At 50.9% G+C, this 17058-nt stretch overlaps 6 protein-coding genes across 6 annotated transcripts; 2 read left to right on the top strand and 4 right to left on the bottom strand.

The window, feature by feature from the left end:
* Window positions 1–485: 485 nt before the first annotated feature.
* N7533_003514 (RPC34 RNA polymerase subunit family protein) lies at window positions 486–1652 on the bottom strand (the record flags this gene model as incomplete). The annotated part of the gene is made up of 3 exons (XM_057100164.1): window positions 486–668; window positions 703–1309; window positions 1405–1652. The coding sequence occupies 3 exons, from the start codon at window positions 1650–1652 to the stop codon at window positions 486–488; spliced, it is 1038 nt and encodes a 345-aa protein (XP_056962852.1).
* A 463-nt stretch (window positions 1653–2115) lies between these two features.
* Window positions 2116–4070, top strand: sti1 (Hsp90 cochaperone STI1; the record flags this gene model as incomplete). The annotated part of the gene is made up of 5 exons (XM_057100165.1): window positions 2116–2180; window positions 2262–2455; window positions 2525–3221; window positions 3271–3862; window positions 3918–4070. The coding sequence occupies 5 exons, from the start codon at window positions 2116–2118 to the stop codon at window positions 4068–4070; spliced, it is 1701 nt and encodes a 566-aa protein (XP_056962853.1).
* A 2240-nt stretch (window positions 4071–6310) lies between these two features.
* N7533_003516 (uncharacterized protein) lies at window positions 6311–11111 on the top strand (the record flags this gene model as incomplete). Its single annotated transcript, XM_057100166.1, has 5 exons — window positions 6311–6517; window positions 6609–6671; window positions 6740–9676; window positions 9742–10230; window positions 10287–11111. 5 exons carry the CDS (start codon window positions 6311–6313, stop codon window positions 11109–11111), a joined length of 4521 nt encoding a protein of 1506 aa, XP_056962854.1.
* A 903-nt stretch (window positions 11112–12014) lies between these two features.
* On the bottom strand, window positions 12015–13116 carry N7533_003517 (uncharacterized protein; the record flags this gene model as incomplete). Its single annotated transcript, XM_057100167.1, has 3 exons — window positions 12015–12116; window positions 12172–12539; window positions 12621–13116. 3 exons carry the CDS (start codon window positions 13114–13116, stop codon window positions 12015–12017), a joined length of 966 nt encoding a protein of 321 aa, XP_056962855.1.
* A 656-nt stretch (window positions 13117–13772) lies between these two features.
* Window positions 13773–14369, bottom strand: N7533_003518 (uncharacterized protein; the record flags this gene model as incomplete). Its single annotated transcript, XM_057100168.1, has 2 exons — window positions 13773–14295; window positions 14341–14369. 2 exons carry the CDS (start codon window positions 14367–14369, stop codon window positions 13773–13775), a joined length of 552 nt encoding a protein of 183 aa, XP_056962856.1.
* Window positions 14370–15841: 1472 nt separating this feature from the next.
* N7533_003519 (uncharacterized protein) lies at window positions 15842–16576 on the bottom strand (the record flags this gene model as incomplete). The annotated part of the gene is made up of 3 exons (XM_057100169.1): window positions 15842–15976; window positions 16051–16354; window positions 16404–16576. 3 exons carry the CDS (start codon window positions 16574–16576, stop codon window positions 15842–15844), a joined length of 612 nt encoding a protein of 203 aa, XP_056962857.1.
* Window positions 16577–17058: the final 482 nt, after the last annotated feature.

The raw sequence follows: 17058 nt of genomic DNA on the forward strand, positions 1-17058 counted from the left end.
CCACGGGCAAGCACGGGGTAGTATAGGTGAAGGCCGTGATGTCGTTCCGTTCAGCTCCTCTTCATTCCCTTCAAATCCCTTCCCTTCCCTTATCTTGTCTTTCTATGCTAAGCGAACACGAACTGGCTAGGCGCATCCACTCGAGCCACCAGGAAGACAGCTATGCCAAAAATCAAAAAGCAACGCCAACGCTATGCACAGTTTCCTTTTTTGTTTTCCTCCGTCTGTATGCAAGTTGGCTGGCACCTTTGCCAGACCATAGTGAGGGGAATGTGGATGACGTGTTCCGCATTCCTTTTTAGGTCTGTCACTATCAACTGCCCCGGCACCTGCGATGTAATGAGGACACTTGATGCCCAGCACAGACAACCGAGATAGCAAATCCTTCGTAATAATGCTGAGGTGCTGCTGACTGGTTGGTGTAACATGTGACAGACCGGGTGTGATTGAGGTGTGACGAGCGGGTATCACATCATCTCAACTTCTCAGAACCCGAGAACCTTCTCCTTCCAAGGGTCGAAATATTCACAGGTTTCGGGGCTGATGGCGGCGCCGGGGGAGCACAGCTTGAAGTTCGGGCAGGGTCCGCAGGGCGATTCAGTCATGCCATTCTTGCCGAGAATATCGAGAGGTGCAGGGTCGCCACCTTCGCCGGGGGGGCTTTCGGGCTTGAAGGGCCTTGATGATGTCGGGGTTTTTAACGGATTTGTAGGAGCGGCCCTCGCCGAGAGAGACGAGCTTTTTGTCGTAGCAGAGCATCTGAAGTAATTGGATGATACTCTCGCCGTGGAGTTGGACAGGAGTGATACCGCTCTCGTTCACGGCTCGAGTGATGTCTTCCACGGATGGGTAGCCCTTGTAGTTCATGGGGTAGGGGATGAAGGTGCGCTTTGTGGGTTCGCCGTTCACTTCTGCTTTTCCGGTGGCGGTTTTGACTCGCTTGGCGCTGCGGCCGCGATCACGATCGGCGGCTACTTCGTACCAGCTCTTTCGGCTAACAGTGTACTCGATGAAGCCTGCCACAGTGTTGATAAAATTAGTGTCGAGGACACCATCTGTGAACCAGGCGCCTCCAGTAACGTCCTCATTTGGTGCCAGGCCGGACAGCATGTACATCTTCCGGTTGGGGGCTTTGACATTGTGAATGCTTTTGATGTAGTTTTTGCCTTCGAGCGATTTCAGGCAGCGGTCGAGGATTGATTTATGCAGGTTGGTACGGTTTTGGATATTGCGCACCCAGACGCCGGAACGTCCAGTCGAGTGGACGACATTATAAACCAAGGCCTCGTCGGGGTTCAGGCTTGAGAGTCTGCACAAAGGAAAAAAAGAATAGGTTAGCACTATGTTCCTCTGTAGAGATGTATACTTTCCACCAAAGGCAGTAGCTCAGGTAGCGGTACTTACTTTTCAGCATCTTCACGGGCAATTACTTTCCATCCGATGCGGTTCTGGCTCTGGTGGAGCCGGAACAGTTTCTGATCGACCAGAGACTGGGTGCACTGGAGGAGTAGCGCAACATCACCCTTAGGGACGACTTCTAAGTCAAGGAGATCGGGTTGGTAGAATAAGGTATCCGGGTCAAAGGTGTCTGCACAGGCGTCGTAGAGCTTCGAGGCGAGCTTCGCGATACGGGACTCCGCGGCGGCGGCCATTGTTGGAGGGGGATCGGTAACAGCTCTAGGGAGAAGGAGGGGACAGGATCATTGGAGGGGGTGGTTCATGATCTAATCGCAAGGTTGCGAGATCTGGACTGAGTCAGAGGAGCATGGCGGCACTCTTCCTCTCTGTGTGATGATTGAGTCAAAGTTGAAATGAATCTCTGTGGTTCTTTTTTTCAGGCGGGGAGCCCCATTCCTAGAAGAGTTTAGTGTGAGGAGCTGTCAATGCCTGGGAGGTCAGGTGTCTGGTTAGTCAGCAGGCCTAGACAGCAGGCGGTGAAAGTACAGCGGAAAAAGCGTGCAGAATTGGTGAGAAGTCAGCAGGTCCATTCAGGCACCAAGGCATCACAGAAATTTCGAGAACCTTCATGGTTGAAGCTCCGAGCTATACCACGCCCAGCCTTTAACTCAAGTGGCCACCCTCAATCATCTGCATAGCTTCACTTTTATTCCCACTATGGCTGACGCATTGAAATCCGAAGGCAACAAGGCCTTCTCGGCCAAGGACTACCCCACGGCCATGTAAGTCTCCAAGACATGCTTCACACTACCCCGCGTATAGTGAAAATCTGGGGCGCTAACGAGTCTGCTATGAATCGACAGTGAGAAGTTCACCCAGGCCATTGAGATCGAGCCCGAGAACCACATCCTTTACTCCAACCGTTCCGCCGTTTACAACGCTCAGAGCGAATACCAAAAAGCTCTCGACGATGCCGAGAAGGCGATTGGCATTAAGGGTGATTGGTCAAAGGGCCACCTTCGCAAGGGTGCCGCCTACCGTGGTCTTGGAGACCTCTGTAAGTTTGACTGGATGTTGTTATTATAGCAGCTTACTTGCTGTGTGTGACTATGGCTGACTTTCACAGTGGCCGCTCACGACTCATACGAGGAGGCTCTGAACCTGGAGCCCGGTAACACCCAGGCCAAGTCCGGTCTCGATGCAGTCAAACGTGCTATTCAGGCCGAGGCCACCGCCGATGGTGTCCAGGGAGACCCTCTCGGTGGTCTGGGCGGCATGTTTAACGACCCCCAGATGATCCAGAAGCTGGCCAGCAACCCCAAGACCTCTGCCCTGCTGGCTGATAGCGAGTTCATGGCCAAGCTGGAGCGCCTCAAGACCAACCCTAACGCCATTGGTGAGGAGATGCGTGACCCCCGCTTCCTGCAGGTTATGAGCGTTCTGCTCGGTATCGACATGAACTTCGGTGGCGAGGGTGGTCCTTCCGACGCGCCTCCTGCACCCCAGTCTCAGCCCGCTCCTCCCGCCAAGGAGCCTACCCCCGAACCTACCCCCGAGGATGAGGAGACTATCGCCAAGCGCAAGGCCCAGGAGGCTGGTGATGCTGAGAAGAAGATCGGTAACGAGTTCTATAAGAAGAAGGAGCACGACAAGGCCATTGAGCACTACGAGAAGGCTTGGGAGCTGAACAAGGACATCACTTACCTGAACAACATCGGTGCCGCTAAGTTCGAGAAGGGTGACTACCAAGGCACCATTGATGTGTGCAAGAAGGCTGTCGAGGAGGCCCGTGACCTACGCGCTGACTTCAAGGTTGTCGCCAAGTAAGTGTTGCCCATGTTGGAATATATAGCCAGAAGCTAACCTCCGCAGGTCCTTCACCCGCATTGGTTCCGCCTACGAGAAGCTCGGTGACCTCACCCAGGCCATCGAGTCCTACAACAAGTCTCTGATGGAGTTCCGCACCCCCGAAGCTCTGACCAAGTTGCGCGCCGCTGAGAAGGCCCGCGATAAGTACGAGAAGGACTCATACATTGACCCCGCCAAGGCTGAAGAGGCCCGCGAGCTCGGCCAGAAGAAGTTCCAGGAGGCCGACTGGCCCGGTGCTGTCGACGCTTTCACCGAGATGACCAAGCGCGCCCCCGCCGATCCCCGCGGATACTCAAACCGTGCCGCGGCACTGGTCAAGCTGATGGCCTTCCCCCAGGCTGTGACCGACTGCGACGAGGCTATCAAGCGCGACCCCAAGTTCTTCCGTGCTTATATGCGCAAGGGCCAGGCTCTAGTCGCGATGAAGGAATTTAACCGTGCCCTGGATACTTTCACCGAGGCCGCGGAGAAGGATGATGGTAGCCATGCTCGCGAAATCGAGCAGCAGCAGCAGAAGTGTCTGGATGCGCAGTTCAGTGCTCGCGCTGGTGAGACCGAGGAGCAGACTTCCGAGCGTATCCAGAATGATCCTGAGGTATGATCCCATCCACTCTCATTCCGTACTCGGATTTATACTAACTTGATGCCAGATCATGTCCATCCTCCAGGACCCCGTCATGCAGAGCATTCTGCAGCAGGCAAAGAGCGACCCGGCTGCTCTGCAGGAGCACATGAAGAACCCGCAGGTGCGAATCAGCGTGCAGAAGCTCATGGCGGCGGGTGTCATCCGCATGGGGCGGTAAAGGGGAAGCCTTTCTCGCGACGAATTCAAGATGTGACGAGCTGTTTGCAGATATCATTCTTTGTTCACCTTGCTTTACTACTATTAGTTCATCTATTACCTATAGCCTAGCTTCATGTATTGATTGATGATTGATATTTATGTTGAGGGAGCTGGTGTATGCTATTACTACTAGCATATATGCAGTTGTAGTGGCTTCGGAGCAGTTGTAGTATTCCCCGCAGAGTCGATGAAATAAGCTTAACGTAGTGACCGTGCCTGGTGGTCAGGTGTTGTCTAGACTCTCAGGCTACTATCCGAGACAAGACGACCGATGCATCAGCCACAGATAAAGACTCGGCTACAGGCACAGGCACAGACACAGACACAGACACAGACACATGGCAGCACGAATGTCTCAGATAACACAGTAACTACTAGTTTCAGTATTTTCCATTGCCAGCTCGTACTAGTACTAGTTAGTATTTATTCCATACTACCGATGCAGATCTCGGAACACGAACCACAGATCACAGTGGAGACGAGCGAAAGTCAAAACCAGATACGGGCATCACGAGAAGAAAAAAGGAAAAAAAAAACACACAGACTCGGCGCCGATTAGGCAGTGCGAACTCGGAATACGGAGCTGTAAACACCAGTCCGAGTCCAGCAGAGATTTCAGCTGTGCCACATCTACATACCCACACGGGCAGCACACATGTTAACCTCGGTGAACTTGGCTGATCGAACTCCACCAAGGCCGCTGTGGTGGATTCAGGGACTGCTACATAGGGTAGGGTAGGGTAGGGTAGAGCAGAGCAGGATAAGTAGGGTTGGGTAGGGCTATGTACTACCTTGGAAGAGAGTACTCTCAGTGCGTATTCTAGGCACAGTACTCAGCTGAAGAAGGAAAATAAAAGTGATACTCCGTATATGTACAGACACTGGCACGTTCCTAGACCCAGCCCCCCTCAGGCAAAGTGATGTATCGATTGGAATTGACTCCGAGTCGGATCGGATTGCGTGGGCTGCATGGTTGGACGTAGAGATTGGTGGATATCGGGCGCTTGCCCCGGTTCTCTGCAAGTGGTTATGGGGATCGGACTTGGCGCTAGAAAACCTTGCGGGCAGCTATCGAGTTGGTGTGGGTTGGACAGCTGGGATGGGATCTGCCACGTGTACGGAGTACAGTTACTAGTAGGGTATTTGGGACAGCTGGTAGTATATGCAAGGAGGATGTAGGTAGAAAGTGCTCTCTATACCCCGTACTTCGTATACATAAGATACTCCTGGATAAGGGAAAGGGGAAAGGGGATATTTGGTTGCCTATGCCCAGGGAAAGGTAGGGCTGTCCCCAGCCACAGAGACCCACAGTGAGTGGGGGACATATCCTCGGGCATCATCTCATTGGCTGCTGGCACTGGTGGGTCTGCTCAAAAGGGAAGGATAAGTGTGGTCGACGCAATGACTTGTGGCGGTGCGCCAATAGTTCGGAGCTCAGATCTGGGTATTGAAAGGAGTATTAGGAGTATATTGTTGGATAGGGGTGTATTCTATATTTGTGAACTCTAGAGGTACCTAGATAGCATACCTAGGTAGTACACTCTCGTGTACACTTAGGCAGTGTATATAGTATTGTGTGTATACTGTGTATGTACCTGCTTACAGCTCATACGTCACTGATCTTCATCTCCGATCGCCCCAGTCGATCGCATTAATTACCAATTACATTCAAGTTCGCTTACTCCGTACAGGGCAGGTAATACTAGTTTTCTGATTAAATTAATTTATTCTATCTATACTAGTACTACTCAATTAATAGGTACTCGGCTGATACGCTGTAGTACTATTCTCGTATCAGTAATACAGCCACCCCAACTCAGTACAACTTGACGCAAGCGGCTGGGGATTTCCAATTGGCTTCCCCCCCTCTTTCTTCCCCCAGGCACTACCAACCTTCTCTCTTCTCCTCTCGCCATTTCACGACCACTTTCCCCGTCATCCACCCTAGGGCTTCTCCCGAGCCCGCCATTGTAAGCGCCAATCTCTATTTCTCTGCCTCTCTCTACCCTCACATTCCAATCCCCGGATTTGGTATCGCATTCTTCCATCGGATTGGTCCGATTGCCTTTCGTCCCACCATCAGCCCATGGGAACCTCGAAGCCTACATAGTCCCCTAACCACCACATTCTCTCCAGGCTACGACCTCATCACCATCTCGCCCTCTCGCCTGTACTAACAAATTTGATCCGACCGGCGCCATGGCGTCTCTGGAGGCGGAGAAGACCGAGCTGAGGGAGGAGGGGGTTATCCAGGCCGCAACCGAGCTGCAACAAGACCCCGAGTCCAAGGTCAACCCCGACACTGTCGAGCAGACGCTAGTCGAAGAGTCGCGCAAAGCTGGCTCCGCTGCATATCAATTCGACCCGGACGCCTCTCCAGAAGACAAGGCTGCCGCCGCCGAAGCTGTACGTTCAACCTGGGGAGCTTCGCAAGCTCCCTTCCAGCTCGCCCCCAGTTGCTCCTATCGCGTGCGCGCACACGCTAACACACACACAGCGAGTACCACCCGGATTCCATCACGATAAAAAGCCCAAGGGAATCTCAGTAATTACAGACAGAGTGAGTTACCCACACCATCATCCTGCACTAGGCCACTCCCCCACGTTCGGCTTACTCACCTCTCCTAGGATGTCGGGAAAGCAGATTATGACCTTCCACCCCCAAAATCCGCGACCGCACTGATCGCCGAAGACGCCAATGCCACCGACGGCAAACCCGGCGCCGACGAGGACATGCGTTGGGCGCGCGATCGCACCGGCTGGGAACCCAAGTTCCACCAGGAGCGAACAGAGGAGGAAGAGGCCGAGGGCACACTACTCGACCACCAGACTTTTCTTGAGGGCCGACTCCCCGAAAAGTTCTTCGGCGATTGGTATCACAATGCCGGAATCATCGTCTTCGCCTGTCTGAGCTCCTGGTTGATCGCGGCCTTGGGCGGCGGTATTGGCTGGGTGCTGATGGTGATGGCTGCTTGCAGCACCTACTACCGTACCTCGATTCGTCGAGTGCGCCGCAATTTCCGCGACGATATCAGTCGCGAGATGTCTAAGGCTCGTCTCGAGACCGATAATGAGAGTCTCGAGTGGATCAACAGCTTCCTGGTGAAATTCTGGCCCATCTATGCTCCTGTTCTCTGCGATACCATCATCAACTCGGTTGATCAGGTTCTGAGCACCTCGACCCCCGCTTTCCTCGACAGCTTGCGCCTGAAGACATTTGTTTTGGGTACGAAGCCCCCGCGTTTGGAGCACGTCAAGACTTACCCCAAGACTGAGCCTGATACCGTCATTATGGACTGGAAGTTCAGCTTCACTCCCAACGATGTGATGGATTTGACTGCTCGCCAATTGAAGGACAAGATCAACCCTAAGATTGTCCTCGAAGTCCGTCTCGGAAAGGGTCTTGTCAGCAAAGGTCTGGACGTTATTGTTGAGGACATGGCTTGCTCCGGTTTGATGCGCGTCAAGGTCAAGCTGCAGATTCCCTTCCCCCACATCCAACGTGTTGATGTCTGCTTCTTGAGCAAGCCCGAACTCGACTATGTTTGCAAGCCCCTCGGTGGTGACCACCTTGGATTCGATATCAACTTCATTCCTGGCCTCGAAAACTTCATTAAGGAGCAAATCCACAACAACCTCCAGCCCATGATGTACGACCCCAACGTTTTCCCCATCGAAATCGCCAAGATGCTGGCAGGAAACCCCGTCGACCAGGCCATTGGTGTTGTTGCGGTTACGCTGCACGGTGCTCAGCAACTGAAGAACCCCGACGCCTTCTCCGGTACCCCCGACCCATATGCCGTCGTCTCGTTGAACAACCGCAAGGAATTGGGTCGCACCAAGACCGTCCGCGATACCGACAGTCCGCGCTGGAACGAGACTATCTACGTCATTATCACTTCTTTCACTGATGCCCTCACCATTACTCCCTACGATTGGAACGAGTTTCGCAAGGACAAGGAACTTGGTACTGCCTCCTTTGGATTGGATAAGCTTGAGCAAGAGCCCATGCACGAAGGTATCTACCTGGAGGTTACGGCCAGCGGTCGCCACCGGGGTGCTGTTCAGGCTGATATCCGATTTTTCCCCGTTTTGGAGGGTCGCAAGCTCGAGTCCGGAGAGACGGAGCCTCCCCCAGAGGTGAACACTGGTATTGCTCAGTTTACCGTTGAGCAGGCCAAGGATCTTGATGGTAGCAAGAGTCTAGTCGGCAAGCTGAACCCCTACGGTGTGCTGCTTCTGAACGGAAAGGAAATTCACATCACCAAGAAGCTGAAGCGAACCAACAACCCTATCTTCCAGGACGCTGCGAAGGAGTTCCTCGTTACTGATCGCAAGACCGCTCGCCTGGGTCTTATCATCAAGGATGACCGCGATCTCATGGCAGACCCTATCATTGGCCGCTACCAGATCAAGATGAACGACATGATCAAGATGATGGAGCAGGGCAAGGATTGGTTCCACCTGCACGGTGCTAATGGCGGACGTGTCAAGCTGCAACTGCAGTGGAAGCCCGTTGCCCTCGGCGCCGTTGCGGGAGGTGCTGGATACGTCGATCCCATTGGTGTTATGCGTTTCCACTTCAAGAATGCCACCGATCTTCGCAATCTGGAGGCCATGGGCAAGTCGGATCCCTACGCTCGTATTTTGCTTTCGGGTATCACCCGTGGTCGCACTGTGACCTTCCGCAACAACCTGAACCCCAACTGGGACGAGGTTGTGTACGTTCCCATCCGCAGTCCTCGCGAGAAGCTCTCGATTGAGGTCATGGACGAGGAGACCATCAACAAGGACCGCAGTCTTGGCTGGGCAGAGCTCAAGGCCTCCGACTTTGTTCGCGAGACTGAGACTGCGGGCGAGTATGAGATTGACGACGAGAAGCAGCTCATCAACAGCGGCCTGCGTATTGGCAAGGGTGCTGTGAAGGGCCACATCAACTACACTGTCTCTTTCTTCCCTGCCGTGCCCGTCGTCAACCCCGAAGATGAGGTTGAGGAGGAAGCCGCAGAGGGTGAGGACGTTGCTAACCTCGATACCCCCGGTACGCCGATCCGCAAAAGCATGCACTCGAAGTCTGCAAGCGTGGACTCCAAGGCTTCCAAGTCCAACGGGGCTGCAACCAACGGTGCCGCAACCAATGGTGAAGCGACTGCCAACGGCCGTCCCAGTATTGAGACAAACAACTCTCGACCCGCCACAACTACATCGGAGACCGCGTCCGTCCGTTCGATCAAGACCATCCCCAAGACTTATATTGCCGCGGAAGATCTTGCCACCTACGAGTCCGGTTTTATTGTCTTCAAGTTCCACGAGGGCAAGCTTGCGCATTCCAATGTGCAGCTGGAAGTTGTTATGGATGACTATATGTTCCCTGCCTATGTCTCTCCTAAGATCCACTCCAATACCCTCACTTCCTCGGACATCGGCGAGGCTTTCGTTCGTGAGCTCGAGTTCTCGAAGATTACCCTGCGCCTAGTCAACAAGGACGACCCGAAGGATTCAAGCGAGGAGCACACTGTTGCTAAGTTGACCGGTGATACTCTTCCCACCCTTCAGCGCATCCTGGTAAGTTTCTCCATTCAACAACACTTGTATCGCCATCTGCCGATCCTCATGCTAATTTCCACCAGTACAACCCCACCGAGCTTGTTCTTCCCGCTACAAATGGCGAGTCCAGCAAGATCACTGTTAGCGCCCGGTATATCCCTGTTCAGATGAAGCTTGACCCCAAGGAGAGTATCAACAACATGGGAACCCTTCGCGTCAAGGTTATGGATGCCGCGGACCTTCCCTCAGCCGACCGCAACGGCTTCAGTGATCCGTACTGCAAGTTCCGTATTGGCGATGACGGCGAGGTTGTTTACAAGACCAAGGTCCAGAAGAAGACCCTCCACCCCGCCTGGAACGAATACTTCGAGACCCCAATCAAGAGCCGCATCGGCGCCGACTTCCACGTGGACGTGTACGACTGGGACTTTGGTGACAAGGCTGATTTCCTCGGTGCTGCACCCATTGATCTCGAAAGCCTGACCCCCTTCGAGCCAGCTGACGTGCACCTTCCCCTGAACGGCAAATCCGGCGCCATCCACCTTAACCTTCTCTTCAAGCCAAGCTACGTCGTGCGCTCCCGCCAAGGCTCCTCCACCTTCTCCGGTACCTTCGCTGTCCCGGCAAGATCGTCGGCGCCCCCGTCAAGGGCGTAGGCTTCGTCGGCGGCAACGTTGTCCGTGGTGCATCTTTCCTGAAACACGGCCTCATGTCCCGAATCAGCCACAAAGACAAAGGTGACGACGACGCCTCAATCATAAACAGCAACATCGACGAAGACGAAACCCCCACCGAGCGCGGCCTCAGCCCCGCCGCCGCCCTCACAGACAATCAAGCCAACGGCACCCACTCGCCGACCCCCTCAACGCCCCAAAAAGAACACAGCCGCAACCGCAGCACAGCATCCGCCTTCGGCGACCGTCTCAGCATCATCGGCGCCAGTGGTGCTGGCGCCGACACAGGCACTGCAAACATCACAGTCGCCAACGCAACAGGCTTCCCGGGCAACGCCCACGTCCGCGTAATTATCAAAGCGCAAATCGGCAAAGGCAGCAAGGAATTCAAGACCAAGGCCGTGAAGACGTCCTCCGGTATCATCCAGTACCAGGAGACCTTCAAAATCACCCACACAACCGCCGACACGCAGTACCAAATTCGGGTCGTGGACCACGCGACTTTCGGCTCGGACACTGTCCTTGGCGACGCGCCTTATTTCGTGGCTAATCAGGGCTCTGAGGAGAATGTTGAGAAGGCATTCCCAGTTGGTGAGGGGACTGTTACGCTTCGGTCGAATTTTGTCTCTGCTGAGGCTGGCGCGGCGAGTTTGAGGCCTACGACTAGTCATTCGACTACTGGGGCTGGGTTGGAGGATGGGTCTGAGAGTCCCGATTCGAGGAAGTTGCCCCGGAGGAGCTTTTTGAGTAAACGTCAGCCTAGTACTGGTGGGCAGTGAGGTGAGAAGATGTGATTTGATGATATGTGTGGTGGTTGGAGATGGGTTTGGCGGGGAAATTACCTTCATACATGACACTTGGGTAATTTCCTTGGATTGAATTGGCTGGTTGGATGGGTTGGATGGGTTGGATGGGTTGGATGGGTTGGACGAGTATTGTGATATCCTTATTTTTCATTTGCTTTTCTCTTGTGTAAAGGCTTTGAGTTGCTTTGTTTTCTGTCTTCCGGTTAGCGTTGTTAATGGATTTCCTTTTTATTGCATTGCTTTTGGGCATATCTCGTAGACTTTATACCTCTTGTGTCTTTTGTTTTGATTTGTGACATAGGTACTATATCACTTACTAGTAGACATGACTTATAGTAGAAGGCTTAACTTTTACAACTACCAGATTATCTCAGATTCTGTCCAAGTCCCGGGACCCGTGGTTGGCATTGAAGGGAAATCTACTGGCCATTGGTGGCAGGAATGGTCAGGTTTCCTTCACTTCAATCCCCACATTCGGCGATGAAAATACTTGTTAGAATTTCAATGACCAAAGGTACAATTGACCCTATTCTGGCCTTTAGTAAAGCACTGGCATGATCCTGATCGGTACTATGTGGATAGCTTGAAACAGTACTGCGGCAGTTCGTGCGAGTGGACTAAGGCGGTGGTCGTCTTTCCTTTCGTTATTCTTTTGGTTATTCCATTGGGCGCGATTTAAGTGAAGTTACCGAGGAGCCTCTAGTAGACATACTACATCCAATCTCCAGGTTTAATATTTTCTATACCTACCTAGAGTGGTAGGTGCCCATCCTTCTTCGAACTTTAATCAACTCTTGAACGCATAGAATTGATTTCTATATTCATGAACCTATAGCAACCTCTTCGGGCGCTGCCCCCTCCTCTTCCGAATAAAGGTCACAGTCCAAGGAATAAACGCATTGAACTGGCATCGCATCCTTCCCAGCGCTCCAGCTTTGGCAACTGCTTAGCATAGGGCAAGAACCACACATCGTTGACCTTGGGGGGGACGGTTGTTAACACCATTCCGATTTCGAAAAATTTCTTCATGTACAAGTTTGATCCCCTCCAACGACTCGCGATGCAGCAGCAGTGTGTCCATAAATTCTTGCATGGTTTTATTATTGGCATCTACCAAATGCATCTCGTGGTATTGGTAATCCTCCGCATGCGAGATACCAAGATACTGCAATGCGCGCGGAGCACGCAACGCCGATGCCAAAGCGCCGAAGCTGACAAAGGATCTTTCGATTCGCAGAGACTTGAGCTCTGTTGTCCTTTCGAATTCAGCATCGACTTCGATATCCTCATGAAATAGCTGGAAACCTCGTAACGTCAGATGATGGAGTTGCGGGATGACGAAAGCATAGGAGTAATTAAGAGCCGCTCCCTGGCCATTCATTTCTATCCGATCCATTGTGACTATATTTGGGCCAATCGTTATTAGCTTTCTTTGTTTGGGGATTTCCGTAGATTCCTTTCAATAGTATCAGGCAGACGTACGTGACCGCAGGTTCAGGGACACCCTGCTACCGATGGGTTCTTCCAATGATGCCCTTTGGAGATAATTCCACAGAGCCTTTTCAAGAGTGTCCCATTTTTCTCCATTTGGTTTGGAGCCATTATCATCAGTGTCCCACATCCAGTAGCCCCCGGTCAATGCGAGGCTCTGGAGGTTTGGGAGTCTATCGAGACACGGAACAATACGACATGGGGAAATGCTGGTTTGTGTTCCTCGCAGCGTCGGTCCATGCGTATTATTAGTCACCACTTTGACATCATGGACGAAGTTCGCATATCGCTCATTCTCGGAAATCGTGCGCACAAACTCGTCGACCTGGCCTTTTTGGAGATATGCGGAGCCGTAGAGGTATGGGGTTGTTATGGTGTGCAGCGAACGGCATGTCCGTGCGAGTGCGGAACGCGAAGGAAAATCAATATGCTTTATGACAAGATGAAGGAGTTCATTGGGAAAACTGGAGAGCGGTGATTTCGCCATTATGATTTCAGGTACTTTTTTGTGAGTTGCGGCCCGGGGATGGAGTCATCGTTATAAATTGGTTGAGAAATGGGCCTAAAGAATCGGCTACGATCTGGCCCCCACATCTGAATGCATACTAACTGTATGAGGGTTGGTGGATACCCCGAATTTACTAATATTCGTGAAATTTGCTAGGCAGCTCCGGGGGGCTAGGCAGATAAACCTTCCAAGATTGGAGTTAGATAGAATCTACTACTAGTAGTACGTTGTGGATGTTAAGATGCATTCTCTTATCGCATACGGGTAGCCTTAACTTTCATTAAAAGGGTGGAATAAAAGCCGAAAAGACAAAATCGCCCGGATCTCGGACTCGAAAATTCTCAATGATTCAAGTGTTTAAAGCTTAGCTAGTAGTTGGTAGGTAGAGTCTACTACTGATTAGCGCCCGAGAGAACGTCCATGAATATACCCAGGTCACGGTATCACCTGGGCAGGGTGAAATTTAAAGCTACAACTTCAAATTGAAACCGTGGACCTTGAAACAGTAGTACTAGTAGTAGATACTAGGTACCTAAGTAGTTAACGCCCGGGCGGTTTTGGTACCTAGTAGGTATCTCTCCGAAGTCTCCAGGGCTGCCAGTGCGAGAATCCACATCCCGAGGTCCACACTAGATTCAAGTTTCCCTTAAACCTGACTGCACTGTGGACCATTCATGATGCCAAAACTCTTGCAAATCGCCCTGGATTCTATCTGAGATAACAAATCCTTTGCGACGGATTTGATAAAGGATATCTAGTATTTTCCCCTGCAGGGTACTGGATATAACGTGTGTTCCGGCCATCCGCAATGGGAACAACAACAAAACGCCGGGGATTTGTGTTTTCGTCAAAAGTATTTGTGCCTGCGACAGAATCATGGCCACCTGCTCATCAATCTCGCATTGATCAATTTGAGGAATCCTGCGCATTTCCCAGCACGAATAGAAAGTGAAATTCCGACAATGGTATAGAAGCAACGCGCCACGGATGATGACTGCCAAGCGTGTATAAGGGTCTGTCGGTGTTTCCTCTGAGCTGTTGATCACTTCGCAGTTGAGTATAGCTTCTCTTATGTCGACTCCTTCTTGTGCGAGACAGTCCAAGCCAGGGTCAAGGCATCTAAAATATTCGGGGGTGTCCTCGAGTTTTGTGAAGAGCCTGGAGATGTTAGTGGTGTCTAAAATCTGGTTAGAGTTGGCTCACCTTCGAGCAAATGTGGCAGCTTGTACCATTAGTATAATCATATATTTCATCGCAGTTGGCGATTCATCCCGTGATAGGTATTCTCCCGGAGAAACCAGGGTATTATCTCCGTAAATGATTAATCTGTTGGCTTCAAGAAGCCAGAAAACATTAACCAGGGCCTTTGTGGGCGTTGAAAGCAGATCCTTTGGTTGTATTAGAAGAATCATTCTCGATAGGCCATAGGTCATATGTGTTGCGAATGAATCACCGGAATTTTCAGCGATCAGCTATGGAAATTCTTAGCATAGGTGGTCGATATAGTGAGCATGAATGAATACTACTAGTACTACTATTCACATACTTCGAAAAGTCCATGGAGAAATGTACTCCAAAATAAATCTTCTCTGAAGACTGAGTTCGTCGTTGAAATTTCCGCATCAAGACTTTTTAATGACATGCCACACCTTTTAAATGCAATATGTCGAGGCGATTCGGTCCCACTGAATGATTTGATAGACCCCTTTCTACTGGAATCCAAAGCGCCGATTGCGACTGCGATATTCGAAAGTAGTGAATAGCGACTGATCATTGCCATCATGTCATCTGTACTGGCAGAAAATTCTTTGCCAAAATCACATTGCTGAAGGAAATATGCGAAATGGTCCATGTATATGTCGTCATCACGTCTTCGTACTTGCATAGGAGGCGCAGAAAGTAAACCGTGCGTAGGGGCATGGATAAATCGAATCGACGCCTGCTGGACTTTTTGCGGCTCGCAGGAAGTTTGTGTCCTAATGCATCTTTGACATGACGGCCCCCCCTCGCACTACTCATGAATAAGCAAGCTGGTTCTTTAAGCGGAATGAGAAATGTTTGAACCTTTACCCGAAGCTTAGCACACGACCGACAGCGCCTTGTGCTTCTACGTTTGTCGAGAGGCCCGATGGCACGATTCTTCGCTTTGGTCGGCGCCACGTACGGAGGTTCTGTCATCATTGGATTTCTAGAAATATGCAAAAGGATGAAGACAAATCTCAGGGTTGGGACGGTTTCTAATCATGTGACACTATTCCTTGGCCGGGCTCCAACATTGGCCAGCACAGCCACTTGGAATTGTGGATCCACCTGGTGAGTATACTGTGGAGCTTAAAGAAAACATGGCTTGATGTAAATGCAGAAATATTATGCATTAAGGGTATTTAATTTGAGGGGAATAAGAACCTTGGAAATAGGTGAAAATAGTGGAAGTTTTCTGTCAAAACCTTGGAGCTTCGAGTTCAATTTCAAGTTCGAATCGACCTTTCATTTTTATCAAGCATTTATTGAGAGTGTTTGAAGTTGTACTCAGAGTCTTCTATTTGATTTTATGGCATGAAGTAAATTCCTGACAACGCCCGGAGGTGGTGGTTCGGATCACTTCAAGCTTTCAGCAAAGAACTTTACTACTACCACACAAGATTTGACCCAATGGTGCGATCAGATTTAAGGAACATTCAAGTTCCCCGGGATACCTCCGGGGCTAGACCTGAATGTTGAAGTATTCTGTAATGACCCTAGTACGGAGTCCTGGAGAAAAATAGTCGTACCCAACCATGATGTTGCAGCTGTTCACATAGACTGTGACAGGGATTGCCCCCTGGTACATAATGTTCCACTAATGGCGTAAAATATCAGCTTCATATATATATTGGTTTTTAATAAACGAATTCCGGGTTTTGAATTACTCACCGTTGCCACGGGTCCATCATTGAGTTGCCGATCAACCAGCCCGCCAAAAACAGCGTCATTTTCGATGAGAAGACTTTCAGGAAATAGAGGAAAATTCGAGTTCACGAATTCCCTCCACACGGTTGACTTTCCGAGCTTATCGTAACTGGTAAGCGTGTTGTCCACGAGACCTTCTTTCGTAGAATTGGCGTAGTTAAAGACGGACGATGCCAAGGTGCCATTGAAAGCTTCATCAACACGGACAATAAGCTGCGATGGAGAATTTTCGATGAAGCCAGTCGTAATGTGCGACATATTCTGATTCCTGGGGTTCCATTAGCAAGATAGAGCGAATATCACTTCTTGCGACTTACCATTTGTGTTGGATAAAGCTTGTCCCATATTCCGCTTTGATCAAGGGTGGATCTGGCTGTTTGAACCCGGAAGAGAATTCGATCACCGAGGAAGGAAACGGAGAGCAATTTGAAGCTTCTACTTCCAATATGCAAGCGGCAAATAGGGCGTAAGTTAGACAAAGGAGACGCATGATGGGCGTGGGAGTGATAGATGATAAACGTAGATAGTTTAGGAAGAAAATGTCTTACTGGGATTGATGGTTCAAGATGGCTATGACGCTGGGAATTTATAGTTTCTTGTGAAGGAGACAGGAGCTTCTGCAAGGCCGATCGAGTCTTCAGACCGAGCTTGCAACGCTCAATAGCTACCGGTTCTGGACACCAAGGCTAGGCAGCAAAGCGGAGTAGTGGTTGCGAACGAAGCTATAAGATTGTTGATCCGATATAATTGATTTAAGGCCATGCCTAGGTGGTTTCGCTATTTTATTGCTTGATTGGGCCACAGCGAGACCGGAAATATAAGTTGCAATTCTGGTTCATTGACCTCATAACTGCATCAACAATCATTGTTACCCGTGGCCAAGGATGCCATAAGAAAAATTATTCTTGCATCTTTTGCGTTCACGGGTGATCTAACAAAGTACCCGAGCTTCATGGAAATCTAGCTCTGCTC

The sequence above is a fragment of the Penicillium manginii genome, assembly GCF_028828005.1.
Source record: "Penicillium manginii strain IBT 31320 chromosome Unknown utg000003l:1.0-959480.0:1.0-959601.0, whole genome shotgun sequence".
NCBI lineage: Eukaryota > Fungi > Ascomycota > Eurotiomycetes > Eurotiales > Aspergillaceae > Penicillium > Penicillium manginii.